Source organism: Pempheris klunzingeri, chromosome 17 (genome assembly GCF_042242105.1).
Source record: "Pempheris klunzingeri isolate RE-2024b chromosome 17, fPemKlu1.hap1, whole genome shotgun sequence".
Classification (NCBI taxonomy): domain Eukaryota; kingdom Metazoa; phylum Chordata; class Actinopteri; order Acropomatiformes; family Pempheridae; genus Pempheris; species Pempheris klunzingeri.
In genome coordinates this window covers 7,744,380-7,766,083 of record NC_092028.1, presented here as the reverse complement: position 1 = coordinate 7,766,083, position 21,704 = coordinate 7,744,380, and the positions used below count along the sequence as shown (strand labels likewise).

Sequence of the window (21,704 nt, the reverse complement as noted above, 5' to 3'; positions counted from 1 at the left end):
ATGAGAGAGTTTGGTGGGTGGGATCTTTTTTTATCTTGCTCTTCCAAAAACACTAACAAAACAGACAAAGAATGTCCAGCTAACTAGTGTAGAACCTCACTTGGATTTGGAAAGCTGACCCTGACTCTTGGGCACTAAGGCCGTCTCCTCGGCGCCCTTGAGGTTAAGCCAGTGTTTCCTCTGAAAGTGACAGATGTCAGATATTGTTACACATTTAGAGCAGATCTTACAGTACCGGGTGCACTACATGTGATTTTAAAGGTAAACTTCCAGAGTGGATTCAGCATCGAGCTGCAGACACAGACTGGATGTGAGGCAATTGTGGGTCTTAAACCATTGAGGACAATCAGAGAAGCTCCTGCAGCAAATCACTGATGTCATAATAACAAAGAGACAATCACCAAAGAGAACAGGTAGATTGTTACTTGAGGGAGGCTGGATGGAAACAGTGTGATGCGTGAAACCTCATAGTACACACGTGCTTGTGCGTCAAAGCTTCGGAGAGCTCAGACACTGCGTCATCACACTTCTTGCTTATTGCCACAACTACTTTCCACAGAAATGCCTTCATGTCTGTCAGCCTCACTATTGCCATGTAGAGGCCAGAGCTCCGCCTAGTGGCAGGTACCAGACCAGCTTTGTGCACTCTGTTTAAATAGTCTTTTTTGAAAAAGACAAATGATTATGCAATGATTTGATACTTTCAGATTAAACACTGGAATACAGACGCTTGTAAACGGTGGCTAATGTCTCCACATGCCAATCAGTGGAATACAGATACAGAGTCATTGTGTCCCTGTTGCAGAGCTGCCCAACAACACACCACCTCAACAAATGTGGACATGCAATTTCGACATGTAAAGGGATATTTCATTAATTTTCCATGTAGACGTAGTTGTTTCTTTTTTCTTATTAGGGAGGTTATAGGTCAGGTGGTTATAGGTCAGGTGGTTATAGGTCAGGTGGTTATAGGTCAGGTGGTTATAGGTCAGGTGGCCAAGAAAGCTGGCAGGTATTTACAGCCTTTTGGACAGCAAGGCTGATGGATGAACCCAGAACCCAGTTTGGTGAACATTTTCAGATTTTTTTTAAAATATCTTTTTATGTGTTCACTCATGCAGCTTTTGTGTCATGGCCCAGAATGTGATCTGTTAACTTCACCAAAAACACAAGACTGACTGCGTGACCGGCGCGTTAGTAATGTCTCCATCATCATCACCATCTGACGCATTTGGCCCTCCACACACCCTTTTGCTTCACACACACACTCTCTCTCTCACACACACACACACACACACACGCTGGTGTAGCCCCTCCCTCCTCCGGCGCAGCTAAACTATATAAATCACCTTTGTCGGAGTTTGGAAACAAGGTGCAGCGACCAGCAATCCAGACCTCTGCCGCTGTGAGAAACCACCTGTGGCTCCGACTTCTACCTGTGAACCTCCAAAGTCTGCTCAAAGTAAGTCTCATCCATCTATATTACAACCCATGTTGGGATGGGGGGGTGATCCGACGTAAAGTCTCAGTTAAACTGTGTGTATATATATATATATATATATATATATGTCCGCAAAGGGTTTAAGATAAAGAGCTTTTCAACTTTCTTTATGACTTGTTAGGATTCGCAGTTTGCAATTTTAAACTTAAATAAAGTAGAAATAGAAAAATAGAAGTGAAACACGTAAGGGGCTGTAAAAAGATGAATGAAACGTGCGTAAATGTTGAGCTGGGGGGAGATCAGCACCACGGACAGCGCCGCACATGAGCCCACTGCATGAGGGAAGATGGAGGCTTCTCCTGGTTTAGTATTCCCACTGTAACCATCATAGCTGATTTTTCCAGAGGGATTGCCTGTAAGAGAACCAGACAAATAAGCCTCATGTCCTACTTCAAACACCAAAGGCTGTGTTTGTTTTTTAGTCAGTATATTTCACTTGTTATTTATTTATTACTCAAAACGAGGAGCAACAAGGGATATTAAAAGGGGATGGCTGAGCAGGGTGTAATTTATGTCTTAAAAAGAAAAGCAGTGTTAGAATAATGCTGAGATGTGCTGTACACTGTTCAGGAGGGCTGCTGAATTTAGATAATAAACTTTCTTTTTATCATTAGATGTCTATTTTAGCCATCACACCATGTGAAATTGCAAAAAAATCGCCCGCAACGTTAACATTGCAACGAATGACCAAATGCTGTATGGAGCCATAAATGAGAGCCATGGAACTTTGAACTATAGTTTATTGTTTCAGCAGCTTTCCAGAAGTGGAATGATCTGGTTTTACTGTGTGTAATCCATTGTTTTGAAATGTTATTTTTGTCAGTATGTATTAATTTATCATTCCTTTTGTATTTATTTATCTGTTTTATTATTTGGTGCAGTCATATGCACTCAGCCTGGTGATTATGAGATTCTCTTAAAGTTGATTTCTCAATTTGTCGTGTCTTTTTGTTGAACATATGTAAAGCTAGGGGTTTTCATTGCCTCGGATATTTAATTCAATAATAATAATAATGGCTTTAAGGCAACACTATAATGGGAATTAAGATATTGCAACAGTATGACAAGTATGATGTTGCAGCATATTATCATAAATTATGTCCATTTTGTACCATCAAACCCACAGCTCCTTGATGATGTGTGAAATTAGTTTTCTCTGCTGGAATCAATCCATTCTTCTCATCTTCTTCGGGATCTAAACAACAGTCAGGCAGGGGAGTCTGACAATAAGTCAATCTACAGCCTGAGGAGCTTCTTTTGTCTTCACATGATACATATTGACTTGTTCAGCTGCTTCACACACCTCTATTTACTTATCAGCCAACTGGGCCTGAGCAGATATTTCCGAGGAACACAAATGACTGCCCCCCCCCCTGTCCTTATGCCTCCATTACTCTTAATTTCCTTTATTTTTTTGAGGTATCATGGGTCATCATGATTATTGTACTGGAGCGAATCCAAAACTTCAAATAATTCCCTGCACCTTGCTGCCCCCCCTACAGATGGCCGTGATGCTGAAGCCCTGGACGGTGCTGGTGGCCGTAGTGCTGTGTGTGCTGGTGTGTCTGGGAGCGCTGGCGGACGCCTATCCCCCCAAACCCGAGAACCCCGGTGAAGACGCCCCACCTGAGGAGCTGGCCAAATACTACACCGCCCTTAGACACTACATCAATCTGATCACCAGGCAGAGGTATGCACGCATGCACACACACACACACACACACACACACACACACACACAAATCATGGAAATCGTCCAAAATAGGGAATTTACCTACCTACAAAAGGTTAGCTTTACATTAGGGATTGTATGAAACTATTTAGTTTGGGAAGGAGGGATGAATCCTATATTTAATGTTATATCTTAGATATATAAATGTACTATGATATCATTAAAAAAAAGGAGCAGAAAGATATAATATACAATATAATTCCTCTTGTCTGTTGTCCCCTCCCTCCCGAATAATTGTCATACAGTTTCCATAGATAAATCTTAAGGTTATGAGGGGTCATTTTGGAGATAAAGGCAGGTATGTCGGTTGCATCACCCATCTGTGTAATGGACCACATGTGGATCCCCAAAAATTAAACTTAAGTCTTCTGCCAAAGTGATTTTCAGGTGGTAAACTAATAAAAGTGAACAGAACTCAGTTAGCCCTCTTTGTGCTTCTTCCCGTTCGCTCCTATAATCCAGAGTTCATTTTGTTTCAGTCAGGTCATTATAGTTCCATGAGTTTCCCGTTCATACTTAAGCCCTGAGCTGTGTCGTAGTGTGATGCAGTCCCTGCTCCTCCACCCCCAACCTCCCAACCCTTCGCCCACGGATGGGAGCTCAGTAGATTAGATTACCGGCCACTCTCTGATACCTCCAGGCCTCCAAATCAACAGGACCAGAGCAATAAAAACGGCACAGACGGACCCAAGAAAGAATCCCAAATCCAGTTAGCGTGGCCTGAGCCGAGGCCTGCTGCTCCCAGGTATAAAAGTTGCCGGTGCGGAATTGTCAGAAGGCATATTTCTTGATTTGAAGCAGTGTGCCTCATGAGCTATCTGTTCTTATTCATGAAAGCCAAATAGGTCATTGATATTTACATACTTGGTTTAAAGAAGACTCCTAACGCTGTAGAAAGTCCATTTGTTTCAAGTTAAAAGTTTTTACATTTCACTGGAGAGTTGAAGATGAAGATATATGGAGGTTCGGCTATATCAAATCAAATGCTTGGGAATGTGATGGCTGTGTGCCACCACAACTGATAGATCTGAGCAGGCAGGTGCATAACTAGGCCCTCTATATGGCGGTGAAGAGCCTTGTATGACTCTTGGTTTTACTATAGACATGAAAATCAGAGCTGTAGCTACCACTGAGGTCATGGGTGTTTATATTCCACAATTCACAGTTTGTATTTCTTTTACTCTGAGTCTATTTTTAATCTAGAATTCAATATTTTTTCATCAGAATTTCAACTAATGTCAGCTGCCTTCAGTTCTGATGCTTCACATGACACCTTTCAACCCTTTCAGTGCTTCACCTTTAATTACAGTTCAACTCTTTTAATGATGATGTTATGGTAATACAGGAGAAACCGTGAAGAAGATGATTACATTGGAGAGAGTAAAAGTGAAGAAAAGGCAAACTGACCACAGAAGACAGAGAGAGCAAAAAAGAAAGACGAGACAAAGGCAAAGCACATGAACAGACGAAGCAGATGCACAGAGTGAAAGTGGATTGTAGTCATGTAGAGAGACAGCCACAGACAGAAAGTAAGAGCTGGACCAACCGGGGAGATATATGGGTGCAGAGGGGCCATTATTAGACGAGAAAACATTTTACACCCTCATGTTGTTGCACTGTGTGACAGCTGAGACAGAACATGTGAGCTGCTTGATTGCTTTCCTGCAGGGCAACACACACACACACACACACACACACATTTACACACCTCCCTATGTGTGTAACGAAGCATAAGATTGGGAGCTGGGGTCATAGGGGGAGGTGGAACAGGTGGTGGATGGGAAAACAGGGGAATGGCAGGTCACACTGCAGGGGCTATGCTGAATAGCACCGTTTCATGCACACACACATGCGCACACACACACACACATAAACACACACGCATTACCAAGTAAACTTTCTGTTAAACGGCTCTGTGATTTTACATTTGCAGCTCTCTTGGAACCCTGATTTCTTTCGCCAAGAGACTGATAAGACTGATCCACTCTTGGAAATGACCCTCTTACACACACATCAGCAATAAAACACGCACACTCCTGCGTGCATGCTCTGAATCTGAGTGTGAAATTAAAGCATTAGGGAGAAAGGGGGGGATAAGTGAACCAATATATTAAAAGGCAAGTAAGAGGACACAGACAACTGGCAAAGAGAGACAAGAGGGCACATTTGGAAAAAAAAAGCTCTCCATTTCATGCTGTGCGTTACCACGACCACCAAATATTAAAGAGGTCTTTGAGACAGGCAGCATTTTGTTCAGGAATAAAAGGTTCAGGAATTGAAAAAACAGTGTTACTTTCATTTGTTTAAGGAGTGACTCAACATAAAGGTCAGTTTAGTAATTCCACTCAGCTGTGTAATGACACAGTGATGTCATCACTTATGTCCGCTGGAGATGAAGAGTTTTACAGATAATAGTATTTACCAGGCAGGGAAGATTTAACAAAAGATAGTAGTTGCATTGTGGGAAATATAGTCTCTTATGTCTCTTGCGAGCCACATGCTAAATGCCAAATATAATGTATATGATAATAATATAAAGTATAATGTTGACCTTGTTCACTCAGTAACTTCAGTAACACTAAGTGACGTTCCAAGTGTCTCAGGGGGACAACGATTCATCCTCTGGGAACCATGAATTTACAAACTTTTGTGCCAATCCAGCAGATGTTTGGATAAGTGAAACTTTTGATCTAGTGATGGCACTTGATGAAAAGTCAGGAGATGACTGAAGTAAGGGTTCATCTTCTGGGGACCATGAATATCTGTTCCAAATTTAATGGCAATCCAGCCAATAGTTTTACAGAAATGTGCAGATATCATGGATAAACGCTCTCTTCATCACCCTCCCAGGTATGGAAAGCGTTCAACTCAGGAGGATGTGGTTGCAGAGCTGCTGTTTGGTGGCGATAGCAACAGAGACCAGAGATCAAGGTAAAGAGTCTCACACATCCATACACTGAAGGAGCCATTTGACATGTAATGAACACATGAATGCTGCCAATTTATACAAGCAATTACACGCTCTTCCTGTTGTTCTTCCGCAGATACGATGAGTCCTACATGTGGTGACTCCACCACCTCTCTCCCACCTCATCAGGCATTCCCTCTGGGCTGCATCGCCAACGCACCCAGAGGGGCCGACATGTGCCTCACACCTCTGACCCCCGAACCTGACCATCACTGACCGGAACACAAGCTCTCTCTGTCTCTTTTGTCACTGTCTCTCATTTCTCTCATTACAACAAAAATTGTACATAATTTATTATTGAAAAAATATATATATATGAGATCAGAGCTATTAATCAGAAGGTGGAACTGTGTCTGTATGTGTGTGCGTGAGCATTAACGTCCCTCTGTTGTCCAATACTGTTTAGGGGAGGACATTCTTGTTTTACTGTTGCTACTGTAAAGTAACATCAGAATAAATGAATAAAAACTTTTCTGTGTGATAAAAATGTGTTGATTTCAAAACGTTTTTCTTTGGATTCATGTAATGATGCTGAAGTGTGTACTGTTTACTCATCTTATATGTTCCTCTGAAGTTACAACACGCCATACTTCAGTATAATTATATCATAATTATGCCTCTCAACACATTCCCTACTTAGTATCTGGCTCTCACTTCTAAGCCCATTGGTTCCTACTGAAGACGTAAATCATCACACCTCACAAATATATATAGTGTCATTTTTCAGTTATTTTTAATGTCAATTTCAGTAATTTTCTTAGCAAATGTTACTGAAAACAAGAGGAAATAGTGCATGTAGGTTTGGTGCTCAGTATTTCTGGCAGCAGGAGTGATATGTGTGGGATTGAAATGAACTAAAACACAGTGTTCGTGATAATGAAGGACCATCACGGTCTTTTGACACCAGCGTCGCTCTATTGTTCAAAGTAAGAAAACATATCAGACTCTCATACACACACAAGATACATACATAGTTTGTTTTTGGTCCTTTCTTGATTTTTGTTGACAAGAAAAACAGAATATAAATGAAGACAAAACACAGTGAGTGTTGCAACTTAATCTGCATTGCTTAATGGCAAGAAGGGAAGGGAAAGGACTGGCAGACTCCAAGGGCATCATACTTGCGTTTCATCAGGTTGCATCTACAGGAACATGTGCAGGGTTCTTTTCCAGTACGTCAGGATGAGACAGTAGAAGGAGAGGCTGATGGAAAGATGACTTCCAGTACGTTCAGGGGTAACAAGAAATCAGAAACACAAGCATTAACATTCTGTTAGTGGGAGACAGAAGCTTGTAACCTGCCCTCATAGACCATGGTCCAACTTATTTCCAGTGATTAGCATATCTAACCTCAATGTTGTGTTTGTAGTCCTGGAGGAAAATTGATAGAAATAAGTCTCTTTGGATTCATGCCATTAAAAGGACTGACAATTGTTTTTATTATTATTCATTATTTCTAATAAACTGTAGTCATATTCAAAACACCTACACATTTGCACCATTATATTAAAATAGATCTCAATTAAATGTTCCCACAAGCACACATGTGCACTGAAAGTTAGCATGAGAACTTTTTTAAGTCACTGTTTTAAATGATGGACAGTAGCCTAACATCTCTCCCTATGTTGTCTGAAATATGCATTGGACTACAGATGCATGTATGTAGGCATTATGTTGGTATGGTAATGTTAAGGTTTATTCTCTGAGTTTCTTGAGTGATACTAGGACACATATCTTGCAAAGAATTTAAGTAATCTCAAAGACAATGTTAACACTACTCCATTACTAACATGGTATAAAATGTTCTGCCCAAACACTGAGATGTTTTTACACTTTATAATCCTCATATTTCCCCCCATTATTGCATAGATACGACTCGCATATTACCTTGCTTTCATTGAGCTGTAATATGAAGTAATGCTGCTCACCTTCCCCCATCAAATCACCACAGCTGACCCACAAATCAGGTGTAATACTCAAATCTCTCCACTGACTGCTGCTATTGCACTATTTTCACATGTGATATCCCTATTTCTTCCACTGCAGCATCCTTCCAACTACAGAGCTGCATCTGAACTCTGGATTTTTCCTGTTAACTTTTTTAAAATCAACTCACAACATTTAGATTACAGTTGATAGAAATGTCAGGGAAACGACACAAAAGCTATAGGAAAATGGTAAATGCCTTAGATCAAAATTTTGCAAATTTGTTGGTCCAATATTTTGCTGGTTCAAAATGTAGCTAAGAATGTAAATAATTTCAAAGAGAATGCTAACACGACTGTCAGTCCCCCAAGTCCATTCTGTATTTATTTGTTACAGCCGACACATGCAGGGAAAACTCGCTAATAAAAACAACGAACTGGCCCTTTAATACTCACATAAACGCATCAGTAGCGTCAAGCTCCCACGGCTTTGTGGAAATTAACCGGAAATATGTTGAATATACAAGTTTAAATGTTAAACGTGTTGAACTGTCTCTAACTTCATGCTGCATACCACATAGTCAAGATTCGTCTTCGAATCGTCTAAAGAATTTATGACATGATAACAATAGTAGTTAAACGTTATCTTTTTAAAACTTCATTATATTTTCCCAAAGGATTTTATTCTGAAATTTTCTCGGAAATGATATGTATTGTCTTACGTCACTTGACACCATCCGTGTGGTTGACGGGTAAAAGAACCCAGACGACAACAAGAAGCGCACGAGACGCCACAGACAGCGGGAAGCTCGTGTCATTGTGTAAAAAGGTAGGTGCTGTCTGTTCGGCACAAACGCTTATATTCACATCCATTAGAGTTACCGGTGAGCGTCTTGTCCGTCTTTTTCTCCTTTCTCTTCGTTTGAGAGCGGCTACCGTTACACCGGGCTGTCTCGACAAAGGTGTGCGTCTCAATGTTTGGAACAGAAGGCTCATGGCAGCAGCGCTACCCGGACAGTGTTCAAGCTAGTCCAACAGTGTTGTTGTGTTAGCATTGTGTTAGCATAATGTGCTTCTGTGTGTGTGTGTGTGTGATTATGCTTTGGTATATGACCCCTGAGACTAATTAGAAGACCCTTCTGCGCGCGTGTGTGGGCCGTATTGTGTGTTGAGGTGGGGGGGATACACTTAGAGTAATGCCACTGATACTAAGGGTAACATTTAAAAAGCTAGAACAAAGAGGGAAGCCTCTCAAACATAAACACATACAGGTTACGTCAAAAAAAAAGCCATGACCACGCACTTGACACACCCCCACCCCACCCCCAGTGCTCCATCTGTCCATTACATCCGTAATGGGCATAAAGATTATGGTAGACATCACTCACTGTGTCATAGATTGTAATGATGCAAACATTTACGAAGACATGGGGGAAAAGATCAGCACTGTATGTTCAAAATAAGGTTAAAATCAGTTCAAACAAATAGGTATGCTACAAGCAGGGCTACAGCACAGTTAGTACCAAGTTATGTTTAAGGGATAGGTGCAAGAACACCTATTATGTATTCTAGGTGTGTGTGTGTGCTTGTGTGCAAGCACCTGGCAACATTTGTTTCTTTACATATTGGCGCAGCTGAGCAGATGGATGATGGTGAGTGAAGGAGGGAGGGGCAGTGATGGAGGGGGGGGGGGGGGGGGTAAATGAATGGGAGGATGTCAGGAGAGGGCAAGAAGAGGAAAGAGGGAACGTCAGGGGGCATGTGAGCAAGGGAAAGCATAAAGGAGGAGAGGAGAGGGCAGGTGCAGCAGAGGCTGGGGCAAATGAGGGGGGAGCTGATAAGAAGAGGAGACGGCAGTAAAACAGTGAGGAGAGACGACGAGGAGGGAAAGAGGACGAGGGAGAAAAGTAGTGCGGGAGGAGAAGCTAGGTGAGGAGGAACGGAGTAGCAGATGGAGTTCACAGCAGTGTGTGATCAGTAATTAGTGTGTGTGTGCGTCTTGGCTGTTGTTCATGTGAACAAAAGCTGAGCAAGCTTTTATTTATCTTATGTATTCTCCTACTGTTCTGTACATCATTCTAATCAGCAATAATTCTTTTTCTTATTATCTAGGTCTCCATTAGCTGTCACCAGTACAATAGTTCTGATACACAGAAAAAAATAACCACATGGTACATTTCATGGTATAATGTCAATTAAACTTAAGTAAAAATAGTATTTCATATATAACCATATACATAAACATACAAAAATACATACACATGAAACAGATAATTAAATAGAAAAAAAAACGATGTAAGGTACTAGTACAGCATACACATTGCAATCAAGTAAGCAATTAAGATACACAAGAAAGAACATTTTATTATATCCTTGTCATAATGAACTATGTAACCCTTGTATCCGAACCCATAGCCTCATTAGAAATCTCTTTGTCAAGCAGAGTAAAGGATGACTACAGAACTGTTTTTTAAAAAAAATATATATCCACTATATCCACTTCTATAAAGTTATACAAAACTGGTGCTAGTTTTTTTCTTTTGAATTTGTTTTGAAATATATTAAGTTTTTTCTTAAAGCTTATATCAGTAAAAGGATTTGATGCCAAATATAATAGATAGAATCATCTGCAAATAAGAGCATTTAACTGTCTAATGTAACAAGAGGTAGGTCATTACTAGTAAATAATGAATGCAATAGAGAATAAAATATGTTTATTTAGCTTAGCACAGATACAGTATATTGGTGTCAGTTGATGTGTGAGCCAGTATGTAACAAGACATTGAAGTAAGGGAATTAATAAGATGTGAGAAAACTATTTATTTACATCTATAAAACAGTTGAAGTCTCATATTGATGTTGGAAACTGCTTGGAAAATCAGCTGGATTAGACTTGGTACCCGAATCTAGTATCTGGTTGTGTTTCCCATCATATTTGCTGTCGTCAGCTTGCTTCAAAGAAAAGAAAAAGCTGGATAATAGTGGGTGATAAAGCCAAATTTTCAAATGTCACAATTTACATTGAGTCACCCCTCCATCCTCTTTTCCTCCTCTCATGTTTAAGTCTTTACAGCTTTTCTTTTCACGTCATCCTCTCTCCTGCTCTTGCCTGAGGTGTTGTGTAATGCCTACTCAAGCAGAAGCAGCAGTGAAAGTGTGTATGTGTGAAGGCAAAACTGGAGGAGAAGGCAGGTTTCCATGGCAGCCACGAGCTGTAGCAGTAGCTTTGTCATCACACTGATAGATAGATAGATAGATAGATAGATAGATAGATAGATAGATAGATAGATAGATAGAGTAAAAGCTGCAGGAGTAGAGGAGATTTCATGTATATATAAGGATATGTGTGCCTCTTTGTTCTCCTCTCTCCCCAAATCGCTATTGTATTGTGTCTGTTGTCATGGCAATGTATAGATTAGTTACGCCCTCATTCCCCTCCCCTCTCCCTCTTTCATTCTTCCATCTCTCTCTCCCTCTTTTGGTATGGATGCCCAGTTCCAGAACAATCACTGGAGCCCTGCCCTCCCTTGCTGACGCCACTGCTTACGTGTGTGTTGTGTGCCTGTGGTGTGCCGCGTAATGGCGGGAAAAGGAGGATATTGCATGTTATGGCTTTAGGGCGATAAACATGCATGCGGTCACGCTGCTGGCTGTGGCTTCATGTTTACGGTACACACACGAGAGCAGTGTCAACCTTGTCGTCCTACTCTCAGCAAGAGATCAAATAAGCACATTTTCAAAAATGTCAAATTTATGTAAGTTCTTTGAGGGTCAGGATTTACATCCTTCCTCTCTTTTAGAAGAAAAAAGCATTTCCCAAATTATCAAACAGTTTTTAGTTTGAACCTTTATTAAAACGTTGGGGGTTATATGTTTGCAGCTCCGCTGACTGAAATATTTCCTCTGATCCAAGGTAAACATTACTCTATAACTGTATGTGCATGGAGCAGTTTTGATGCATTTTGTCACATTTTGAGACACTACAACAGGCAACTTCATTCTCCTTCTGTTTTTTTGGACTCACTGTAAAAGATGGACTTTCTCCACTCTCCATTTTCCCCTCTATCTGTCTATCTGTGTCCATCTCTCTCTGTATCTTTCTTTCTCTCTCAGATTGACTGAAGCTCTACCATGCCTGTGGCCTCCACCAGGACAGAGCCTGGTGAGACCAGACACCTTCCTCCTCATTAGCTTCTATCACCATATGACCATGATTATTTATCCCCACCCCCACCCCACAGAAGTGAAGTGAAGTGAAGTGGATAAACACAGGAATATCATTACAGGAGTGTCTGACTTAAGTAAAACTCTTTAAAACACCAGTCACATAATAACTTTCAACTTCTACTAATAATAAACTAACCGATTGAGGCAGTGGTAGACCAGCAACTCCTGTGTTCTTTGAGGTAAAATGACTTGTCTTTGTCAATGGAGTCTGGTGTTTTTGAAGAGAGCGATATAACGGCTGGTTCTGGTTAAACAGAAAGGACTGGCACCTATTAGTGGTTTTTTTTTTTTGTAAACAGAGCTTTGACAATTATGATCCTCCTGTACAATAACCTGAGATCAAACAGCTACATCAAAGAGTATAAAGCCAAAAAGATCATTATGTGCAGAGCAAGGCATTCATTTAAAGCAGCCCTACAGTCATAGCCACAAAGGCTCTGTCTCATTTGTCACTGTCTCATTGTCTCTATTATTGTCCCTCCATCCTTCCTCTGTATGTGTGTGTGTTGTAGTGCCCCAGGTGGTGGACGCGATGAGCGACAGCACCAACAGCTCCACCACGGCCAATGACCTGGACCTCATCTACCTCAAAGGAATCATGGAGAACCCTCTGGTGTGTGTGCGCACACACACACCTTTAATTACATACATAATTAAACCAGACTTATATGTACAGAAATAAAAGCATCTCTATCATGTTGTTATCCATTGTTTGTGTGTGTGTGTCAGGAGCAAGAGGAGACCCTGAAGGAGCCTCGTCTGTCGCCAGTGAGGGAGAACAATGTGGAGCTCCTGCAGGAGATCCTCAGAGATCTGGACCCCTTCACAAACCGCTCCGACACTGCAGCTGAGCTCGCCCTCATACTCACACAGCCTCATTTTCAGGTGCAGAACACACACAACAGTGGAAAATGTAGTCTGCTGTCAAAATGTCTTTAATTTTGGTTGTATCATAAAACCATAGCTTAACCGTGTTTGTTTTGCTGAATCTGACAGTAAAACAGTAAACCTTTGGGCACAGGAAAGATCAGTTAGTTAAAACACATTTAGTTAAAACAGGAAATTCTGATTTGACAAAAAGCTAATTAATGTTACCTATTGCGATACCCTAACATTGATTTTTTTTTTGGCTTCTCAGTCTCTATTGGAGACTCATGATTCAGTGGCGTCTCAGGCATGTGATAGCCCACCCCCCAGCCCATGTGATTTTGTGGATCATGAGCTTGAGGAAGGCCCCAAACACAGCCAGCACCCGCCACCTGATGCAATCCGCATGGTGGGCATACGCAAAGTGGCAGGGGAGCATCTGGTAGGCAAAATGAAAAACATAAAAACAGTTGACACAGTTTATTTCATGTTGGTTTGTACTTTTTCTGCACTGAGCTCCTGTAACGTTTGTCATAGTAGCATTTATAGTCTACATTTATTGTGTTTCAGGGAGTGACATTCAAGGTGGAGGGTGGTGAGCTGATTATAGCCCGCATCCTCCATGGAGGGATGATAGACCAGCAAGGACTGCTGCACGTTGGAGATATCATTAAAGAGGTAAAGTAGACCATTCACTCAGTCTGACCTTTACTGGAGTCATGTTGCACAGTACCCTGCCAATAAAATGGTACTAAACTCCATTTTCCTCAAGGAATTCAGAGTGACAGGTTCGCGAATGTGATAGATAACATGCCCTCAAATTTAAGTCCAGCAAGGGTGATATGTTTTGTGACGTGCAAACTGTTTTCACCATCGTAGTTTGATGAGGCAATTAAGAGCAATGTTTAATTTGGCCTTAGCTTTTTAACTTATCAATGGAAAAAATCTCAATCTTGTCAGGTCTGTGTCAGTAGAACACAGACCTACACGAGCTCCATCATCATTTATGTTCATAATTTTCATGGTCAATGCAATCGTAACGTTAAGTGTTCTTTACTAGAGCACTGAGAGCGCTTATGGAAAATAAAGTGATGTACTTCCTACGTGTTGTAGGAAATATACCTGCCTCTCACTGGGGCACCAGAATAATGTAGGAAATATACCTGCCTCACGGGAGGGCACCATATACTGTAGGAAGTATAGGTGCTTCACAACGCAGGCACCATAATAATGTAGGAGATATAGGCCTCTCACTGGGGCACCAATAATAATGTAGCAGGTTGACTACCATTTAATTAATTAATTAAAAGCTCTCGCATCAATAGGGGCACCATCCATCATTGGACGGGAAATTCAACTTATTATTTTATTAGCACAGATGGCTTCAGGTCTTTAACCTTAAGAATTAAGCATTAAGCATTAAGCATTAAACATTAAACATTAAACATTAAACAGTCTCAGTTCTAAATGTGTAAGTTCTCAGTGGCATTGATCCTCTTAGACCTTGTTATGAAGAAATATCCAGGCAGTGAAGTGGCAGTTAATACCTTTTTATTAATAAATGCTAAATATCAACATAAAACACTAATGACTATAAAGGCAGGTACGACAGAAATGACACTAGACAGACAACAATCAGACAGAAGACTAACACTGCTGATAAACCTTTGGATTAGTGATAGAATGAAACTGAATACTGATTTTACCAGAGGACGAGGGGAACCTGTCTGACTTTAAGAACGTTGTAGTTAGAACCACAGAGGATCCACTGACTACTCTCCCTGCAGATTTAGATAGATCTCAGAGCTACACTGACACCAACTTGTGAACTAGCACCAGCTGTTATACTTCACGTGGGCCCTTGGTCCAGCAGCGATGCACCCAGCGGTGGTCCGCAGTCACACAGGCAGGGTCAGCTGTCAGCGTCCCTGACAGGTTTCCAGGGGAGGAGGAGAGAGAGGAGCTCTCTCTGGAGGCTGAGACAGGAGGCTGGAGGGCCTTGGCGATGTCGGCTCAGTTCACTCGGCACCGTGGTTCAGGAACTTGAAGGTTCTGGTGGATCAGGATGTGCTGGTTCTTGGCGGTGGCGTCTGTCGGTCCGTTCGGACTACAGGACAGCCAGCGATGTTGGCCTCAGCTTCAAAACTCATTTAAAGCTCACTAAGAAAAGTTGTTGCTGGTCCCACGCAACAGTTCAGAGTTATCAAAAACGAGAGTTGCTATCAAAAAGTACTTGGTTCTGGCTGGTGTTTCAGGCGGTATTTAAGAGGACTTTAAGAAAACTCTGTTACACTTTCAGTCATAGTGATCAGCTATAACTTCAGAAGAACGATCTACAAAAGTTTAACTTGAAGGTAGCAGGCACAAAGATTATAAGTAACAAAGTAAAACTTAAAAGGGAAAAATAAAATTAAAATAAAAATAAAAACAGCAAAGCAGAAAAGAAGGGCTAAGCAATGACAGAAGGGAAGACAGAGGTTTTATCCTCTGCATCTTAGGGGCGTGTTCTCCTGTGTCATCACTTAAGAGTTTTAGACATACTAAATTAGATTTCTGTTTCATATTCACTATGTTCCAAATCCATTTTCATTCCTAACACTGCATGGTATCCAGAATCAAGATATTTCATTCCCAATACATATATTTATTAAGTCTTTACCAAATAACTTCCTAAATGGCATGACACACAATGACCTAATCTTTAACATTCTCAAGTTTGCATTAACTTCCATTACTCTAATTATCACACTACACAGATTAAACAGACCTGGATTGAATATACTGTTGGTTAGTTTCTAACTTATTAGACACAGATTATTAATTATATGGACTTCCTGAGTCTTCTCACTCATTGGTGAATTGCAGTGTTATCACAGGATTTGAAGCAGCATCCTCAAAAGTTGTAATTGGTTAGTTGGTCATCCTTGGATATTCATGAACATGTGGGTTACACCATTAGACAAGAGAACACGTTAATTAGCATTAATTGATCTGTGGGCACTTTGGACAGTTTCTTTAACCACATTTAAACTTATAGTAGAAATGGAAGAATGTTCATACAGACTTCCCTCATTCCTCTCCCTGATCAGTCTGGCCTGGGCCTCAGGGGTCCACGAGTGAAGGAGAGACCACGGGGTCGCTTGGTTCATAGAGAGAGAGAGAGAGAGAACGTATATGTCGATAGAAGCTCTTTGTTAACTTTGTGGCAGTCACTGTGAGGCCTTTTACACAACACCTACCCAGAGGCAAACTTTGGGTTCCATCACTTCATAATTGTCACTTATCAGTCTTTTTAGCGTTCATCACATTATCATACAGAACTCTCATACAATGGCATCCTGTTTTGGATAAGTCAGTTCAGGGTTAATTCACAGCCAGTACACTGTTAAAGCATGGGTTTGTGGCAAACCCCCTCCCCTTTTCCTCTGTCACAGGACAGTCCAGGAGGTCATAGGGCAAGTGAGGCAGCCACACTACTGGTTCAACGGGCTACAGTGTTGCTGGACTCAAAGAAGAGAGCCTGTTAATTGCATTGATTAAGTTGATTAAATCTTTGCACTGTTTAATAATTAATCAAATGATATCTATTTACGAATAAAAAAATGAAATAATGAAGGAATCACAAAAACTCAGGTAAATGTGTAAAAGCTTTAATAACACGATGACTTCAATCTAATTATTCATGTTGTAAAGGTACTAATTCATCCTCAGGAACATGCTTACATGTATGAAAAAAGCAGAAAGAAAACACTCAACAATACGTGAACTACAAATTCATTGATCATGAAAATAATGAACATAACATCAACTGTAAGTCTGACACTTAGTGGTGATGAATCTCAAAGCCAGGATGATTAAGTTGTGCATCATTGTCCACTGAACACAAATGACTCTAACACATCTCCTTTGCAGCGGTCTGCGCTGTACTGGGTGCATTTTCTCGTCTTCTATTTAATAGAGAGAGAGATTAATGAATACAAGTAATGAAAACTGTCTCTCTCAAAATTCATTTCCAAACGCTATTAAATTTAAAAGTTAGAGTAGGGTATTGAAACATTAGAATAATTTATCCATCCAAAACAAATCATTTTAAGATTCCATGTTTTGTCTTCTACTATATCTCGATTACTTTCCTAATGTTTTAGGTTTTTGCCATGGCTTGCAGGCATCGTATCAAAGTCATAATTGTGGTGTTGTAACAGCACTAAAATATTATTTCATATTCCATATTTTGTCATTTATTGTTGTATTTGTGAACTCCTTTGTAACCTGCCATCTTTCATTGAAGGCACCATAAATTGGTGCATGAATGCCTTCATTCAGAAACTTTGTTTTTCCAATTTGCTGGCAGGTGAATGGAAGAGAGGTGGGCCAGGACCCCAGGGTGCTGCAGGAGGAACTGCAAGCAACCAGTGGAAGTATAGTTCTGAAGATACTGCCCAGCTACCATGAAGCCATCCCACCAGGACAGGTGACAGACACTAATACTACACACAGAGAAGAAAAACATGAACATGGCCAGAAATAATGTGCAATTAATTATTGTCAATCGATATCAAATGCACCATTGAGGACACAGAAACAGACAAGAGATACTGAGATAAAGATCAGTTTCTATATCTGCGTTTCTCCAGGTGTACTTTAAGTGTCACTATGACTACGATCCGGCCAACGACAACCTGATTCCATGTAAGGAGGCGGGCTTAAGGTTTGAGACAGGAGACATCCTGCAGATAGTCAACCAGGATGACGTCAACTGGTGGCAGGTGTAGTACAAAAACAGGATATGTACATGTATGCACAAATGTTCACTTCTTTGTGTTCGGCTGAATATAATATATAAATATTCGTTGTAATTATGAATCTATATACTGTGTGTGTGTGTGTGTGTGTGTGTGTGTGTGTGTGTGTGTGTGTGTGTGTGTGTGTGTTATACAGGCCTGTCATGTGGAAGGTGGCAGCGCAGGACTGATCCCCAGTCAGATGCTGGAAGAGAAGAGGAAAGCATTTGTCAAGAGGGATGTGGAACTAGCACCCGCAGGTAACTTGAGAGCAAGAATAATGACAACAAAGAAAATGTGGTGATGATCAAATCTATTTCTATGAAATATAAAACACCTCCCCTCCTTTACTTTGCTTGCCACTGTTCCCTTCTTGAGTCTTCTGCTGTTTTACACTGCCATCTGCTGGTGAAATGCCAGGTCTGCAAATATATATCAGATGTATAATCAGTGGGTTCCCCAAGTACCAGTAATCAGAGGAGCTTTGAATAAACTCAAGGGTTGTAGAAATGTCCTCCAAATGTTCCTTCTGTGTCGTGAGTGTAGTAAGTAATATAATTTGTGAAGAAGAGTGCACTGTAAAGGATGACAGCAATGCCCAGAGATGTGAAAGTCATGTTTATCCAGTTCATCGTTTAAACAATGGCCACTTAACTTAAGACAGGAGCCAGGTTAGCTGTTTCCCCCTGTTTCCAGGTTTTGTGCTAAACAAATGCTATTCTGCTTTTATGTGACAGGAAATCTTTGTACTGGGGTTGGAGGGAAAAAGAAGAAAAAAATGATGTATGTGACCACCAAAAATGCAGGTAATTTGTTTGGCCCTGTAGATAAATGATGGCCATATTTACATATAGCCCTCTCTATTACATTTCCCCTGTGAAACAGTGAAGCTTCTTCCCTCTAACCGTCTCTTTATCCAACTCTTCCTTATTTTCTTCTATTCTTTCACATCTATCTTACCCTCCTCCCTACTGCCCATCCTTCCTCTCTTTCTTCCTCTCTCAGAGTTTGACAGACATGAGATTTTGCTCTATGAGGAGGTGGCCAAAGTCCCGCCTTTCAAGAGGAAAACTCTCATTTTGATTGGTGCCCAGGGTGTGGGGCGGAGGAGACTGAAGAACAAGCTTCTGCTTAGGGATCCACTACTCTTCGGCACCACCATTCCATGTATGAAATCTGATACATCACAGTAGCGTGATTTAACAAACTAAAAGCCTCTTAAAGGGAATTGAAAGGGAAGAGTTTTTGTTTCTGACCAGACACCTCCAGAAAGCCCAAAAAGGGAGATCGCGAGTCTCGGATGTATGCCTTCACCAGCCGCAGCAAGATGGAAGCCGACATCAAGAACGGGCGCTATCTGGAACATGGAGAGTACGACGGCAGCTTGTATGGAATCAAGATCGACTCCATACATGAGGTGGTGGAGGCTGGACGAGTCTGCATACTGGACGCCAACCCACAGGTACGCGCAGTAAGAAGCAAGTTAACACCCATGAACCTAAATTAAATAGTTTTTTTATTTATCCTCACAAACACTGACTGTCTAGAGTAGTGGAAACCCATGTCCACTGTAATATAGTACAACAGTCCTGCAATATATAAAGCCTCTCAGAGTCATTTTTTTCATTGTTATGGATGCAGGTCAGTGAGTTGTTTTTTCAGCTCTATAGCATTTTTTGACCTGAGTGAATCACAGCAGTTCAGTTCAGCCAGTTGGTGGATCTAAATATTCAAAGTCGAATATGTTTGTGTGTTCATGTTACACTCTAGTCCCTTAAAGTGCTGAGGACCTCCGAGTTCTTGCCCTACGTGGTCTTCCTTCAGTCTCCAGAGTTTGAGGTGCTCAAGGCAATGAACCATTCAGCTGTAGAGGCAGAGGTGGTTTCAAAGACGCTGACGGTAAGAAATTAACATTTTCAGCTCAGTAACCAGTGTCGAACTAGAATAAACTGGAAGTAATTCAAAGAAGAGGAGCTGTATAATAATCCAAAAAAAACATGCAAAACCAATTCATGTGTTTTCCATCTCAGGATGAAGAGCTGCAGAGAACGTGCAACGAGAGTGCTAAGATCCAGGTGGCCTACGGTCACTATTTTGACCTCAGCATCGTCAACGACAACCTGGATGAGACCTACCGAACCGTCAAAGCTGCCCTAGAAACGGTTTCTAAAAACCCCCAGTGGGTCCCTGTCACCTGGGTTTTCTAAAATGCAGCTGTGGAGGGCAGAAAACATACCACTGTGTAAATAATGGAACCTCTTATTTAGATTTCCACAAGGGTTTAAATCTGACCATGGCAATAGCTTAGCGAAAGTGACGGCTTTGCAGCAGAAATGACAGGTTATTTTCTTCAAAGTGTGTAAATAGGACCTCCATTATTTAAACAGGATTATGTTCTTCTGTGCAGAGAGGACAGGAAAGAGGGAATAGAAAGAAATAAGGAGAGACATCAAGGATGGTGTGTGTGTGTGCGTGTTTGCGTGTGTGCATGCGTGCGTGCACATGTGTGAATGTGTGTCATATTTGCATGGATTGCAGAGCAAAGAATTTTGTATCTATTTACATTTTTTGTGCCATTACTGATGATCATCAGCAGACCTTTCATTGTTTACATTCCATGATCAGAGAGATCAGTACTGATGGTTACACTTACTGTGCAAACTGTGAGGGACCAGCAGCCATCATAATGTACAAGAGACTATACAGATACCTGGAAACTGCTTCATTATTTGTCTGGCAGTCCAAAAAGCCAAATGTCTTCAATTTTCAAATACTTTGAAATGAAAGAAGGAAGGAGTTTATAAATTCTGATTGACTGATTATGACGTGCAGCCCTTCAGTTGCTGTATAAAGCACAATAATGCAGAAGCCACAGCTTTTATGGGATACTGTTAACTTGACAAATTATGTGTGATCAAGTGCCAATAATGAGAAGCAAACCTATCAGTCTATCTGTTCTCTGTCTGTGTTGTACGCATAGGCCGCCTTACTTGTCCAGTTCTTTATGTAATGTAGTCTCACACACACACTCACAGGCACTCTAGAAAAACAACCCACTCTACAGGTTAAGAAAATCTGCATATCTTCATATGCATCTTAGTAGTTAGAAAAAGAAAAAGCAACCTCTAGAATCATCTTGGGGGGGGGGGGTCTAATGGAGAATTGGCTGTATGTAAATACTGTCATCATATCTAACAACTAGGCCACCATGGATGCTCTGAAAAAAAATCAGTGTGAAAGTCCACTTAGTTACAGGTACTTCTTCTTCTTCTACTTCTAGATTTCTGGTCGGTTTTTCACGGGTTACTGAACTGTCTCAAGATCTGTCTCACTTCAACAAGTGTCTCTTGTGGCATTGCTAGCTAGTGAACTAGCCAATAGGCAGTTGTCCACTGCCTACTGGCAAACTAGCTAATAAGAAATAACAATTATTGATGATAATTCTATACGTAACTGGCAGATGCTGCACCTACTCCAGTACCACAATTCCACAGAATGGTTCAAAAACTTATGGAACATATATTAGAGAGTACTAATGGAATAGAGAGTTTGCTCCACAGATTTCACAGTTTTTGACAAAACCAGGTGATGTGATCTTATGTTGCATCTTACAAGCTTAGAATATGTAAACACAAAATCAGTCAGGCATATTAGTCACACACTAATTATGAACACATGGTTACATTACACATTACACAAGATT

General features: G+C 40.9%; 2 protein-coding genes across 2 annotated transcripts; both read left to right on the top strand.

The window, feature by feature from the left end:
• Positions 1-1,380: 1,380 nt before the first annotated feature.
• On the top strand, positions 1,381-6,677 carry pyya (peptide YYa). The gene is made up of 4 exons (XM_070847459.1): positions 1,381-1,462; positions 3,004-3,191; positions 6,084-6,164; positions 6,278-6,677. Exons 2-4 carry the CDS (start codon positions 3,004-3,006, stop codon positions 6,300-6,302), a joined length of 294 nt encoding a protein of 97 aa, XP_070703560.1. The 5' UTR covers positions 1,381-1,462; the 3' UTR covers positions 6,303-6,677.
• A 5,580-nt stretch (positions 6,678-12,257) lies between these two features.
• On the top strand, positions 12,258-20,208 carry mpp2a (MAGUK p55 scaffold protein 2a). Its single transcript, XM_070848056.1, has 13 exons — positions 12,258-12,288; positions 12,866-12,966; positions 13,086-13,238; positions 13,492-13,662; positions 13,791-13,898; positions 17,572-17,691; positions 17,855-17,986; positions 18,159-18,261; positions 18,739-18,807; positions 19,007-19,168; positions 19,261-19,463; positions 19,772-19,900; positions 20,032-20,208. Exons 1-13 carry the CDS (start codon positions 12,258-12,260, stop codon positions 20,206-20,208), a joined length of 1,659 nt encoding a protein of 552 aa, XP_070704157.1.
• The last annotated feature ends 1,496 nt before the right edge of the window (positions 20,209-21,704 follow it).

Excerpts from the sequence above, each read along its gene's own strand:
- pyya (XM_070847459.1), top strand. The coding sequence starts at position 3,004 with ATGGCCGTGATGCTGAAGCCCTGGACGGTGCTGGTGGCCGTAGTGCTG. Across the intron at positions 3,192-6,083 it reads AATCTGATCACCAGGCAGAG|GTATGGAAAGCGTTCAACTC; the intron begins GTATGCACGCAT and ends TCACCCTCCCAG. Across the intron at positions 6,165-6,277 it reads AACAGAGACCAGAGATCAAG|ATACGATGAGTCCTACATGT; the intron begins GTAAAGAGTCTC and ends GTTCTTCCGCAG.
- mpp2a (XM_070848056.1), top strand. The coding sequence starts at position 12,258 with ATGCCTGTGGCCTCCACCAGGACAGAGCCTG. Across the intron at positions 13,899-17,571 it reads TTGGAGATATCATTAAAGAG|GTGAATGGAAGAGAGGTGGG; the intron begins GTAAAGTAGACC and ends ATTTGCTGGCAG. Across the intron at positions 19,901-20,031 it reads TGGTTTCAAAGACGCTGACG|GATGAAGAGCTGCAGAGAAC; the intron begins GTAAGAAATTAA and ends TTTCCATCTCAG.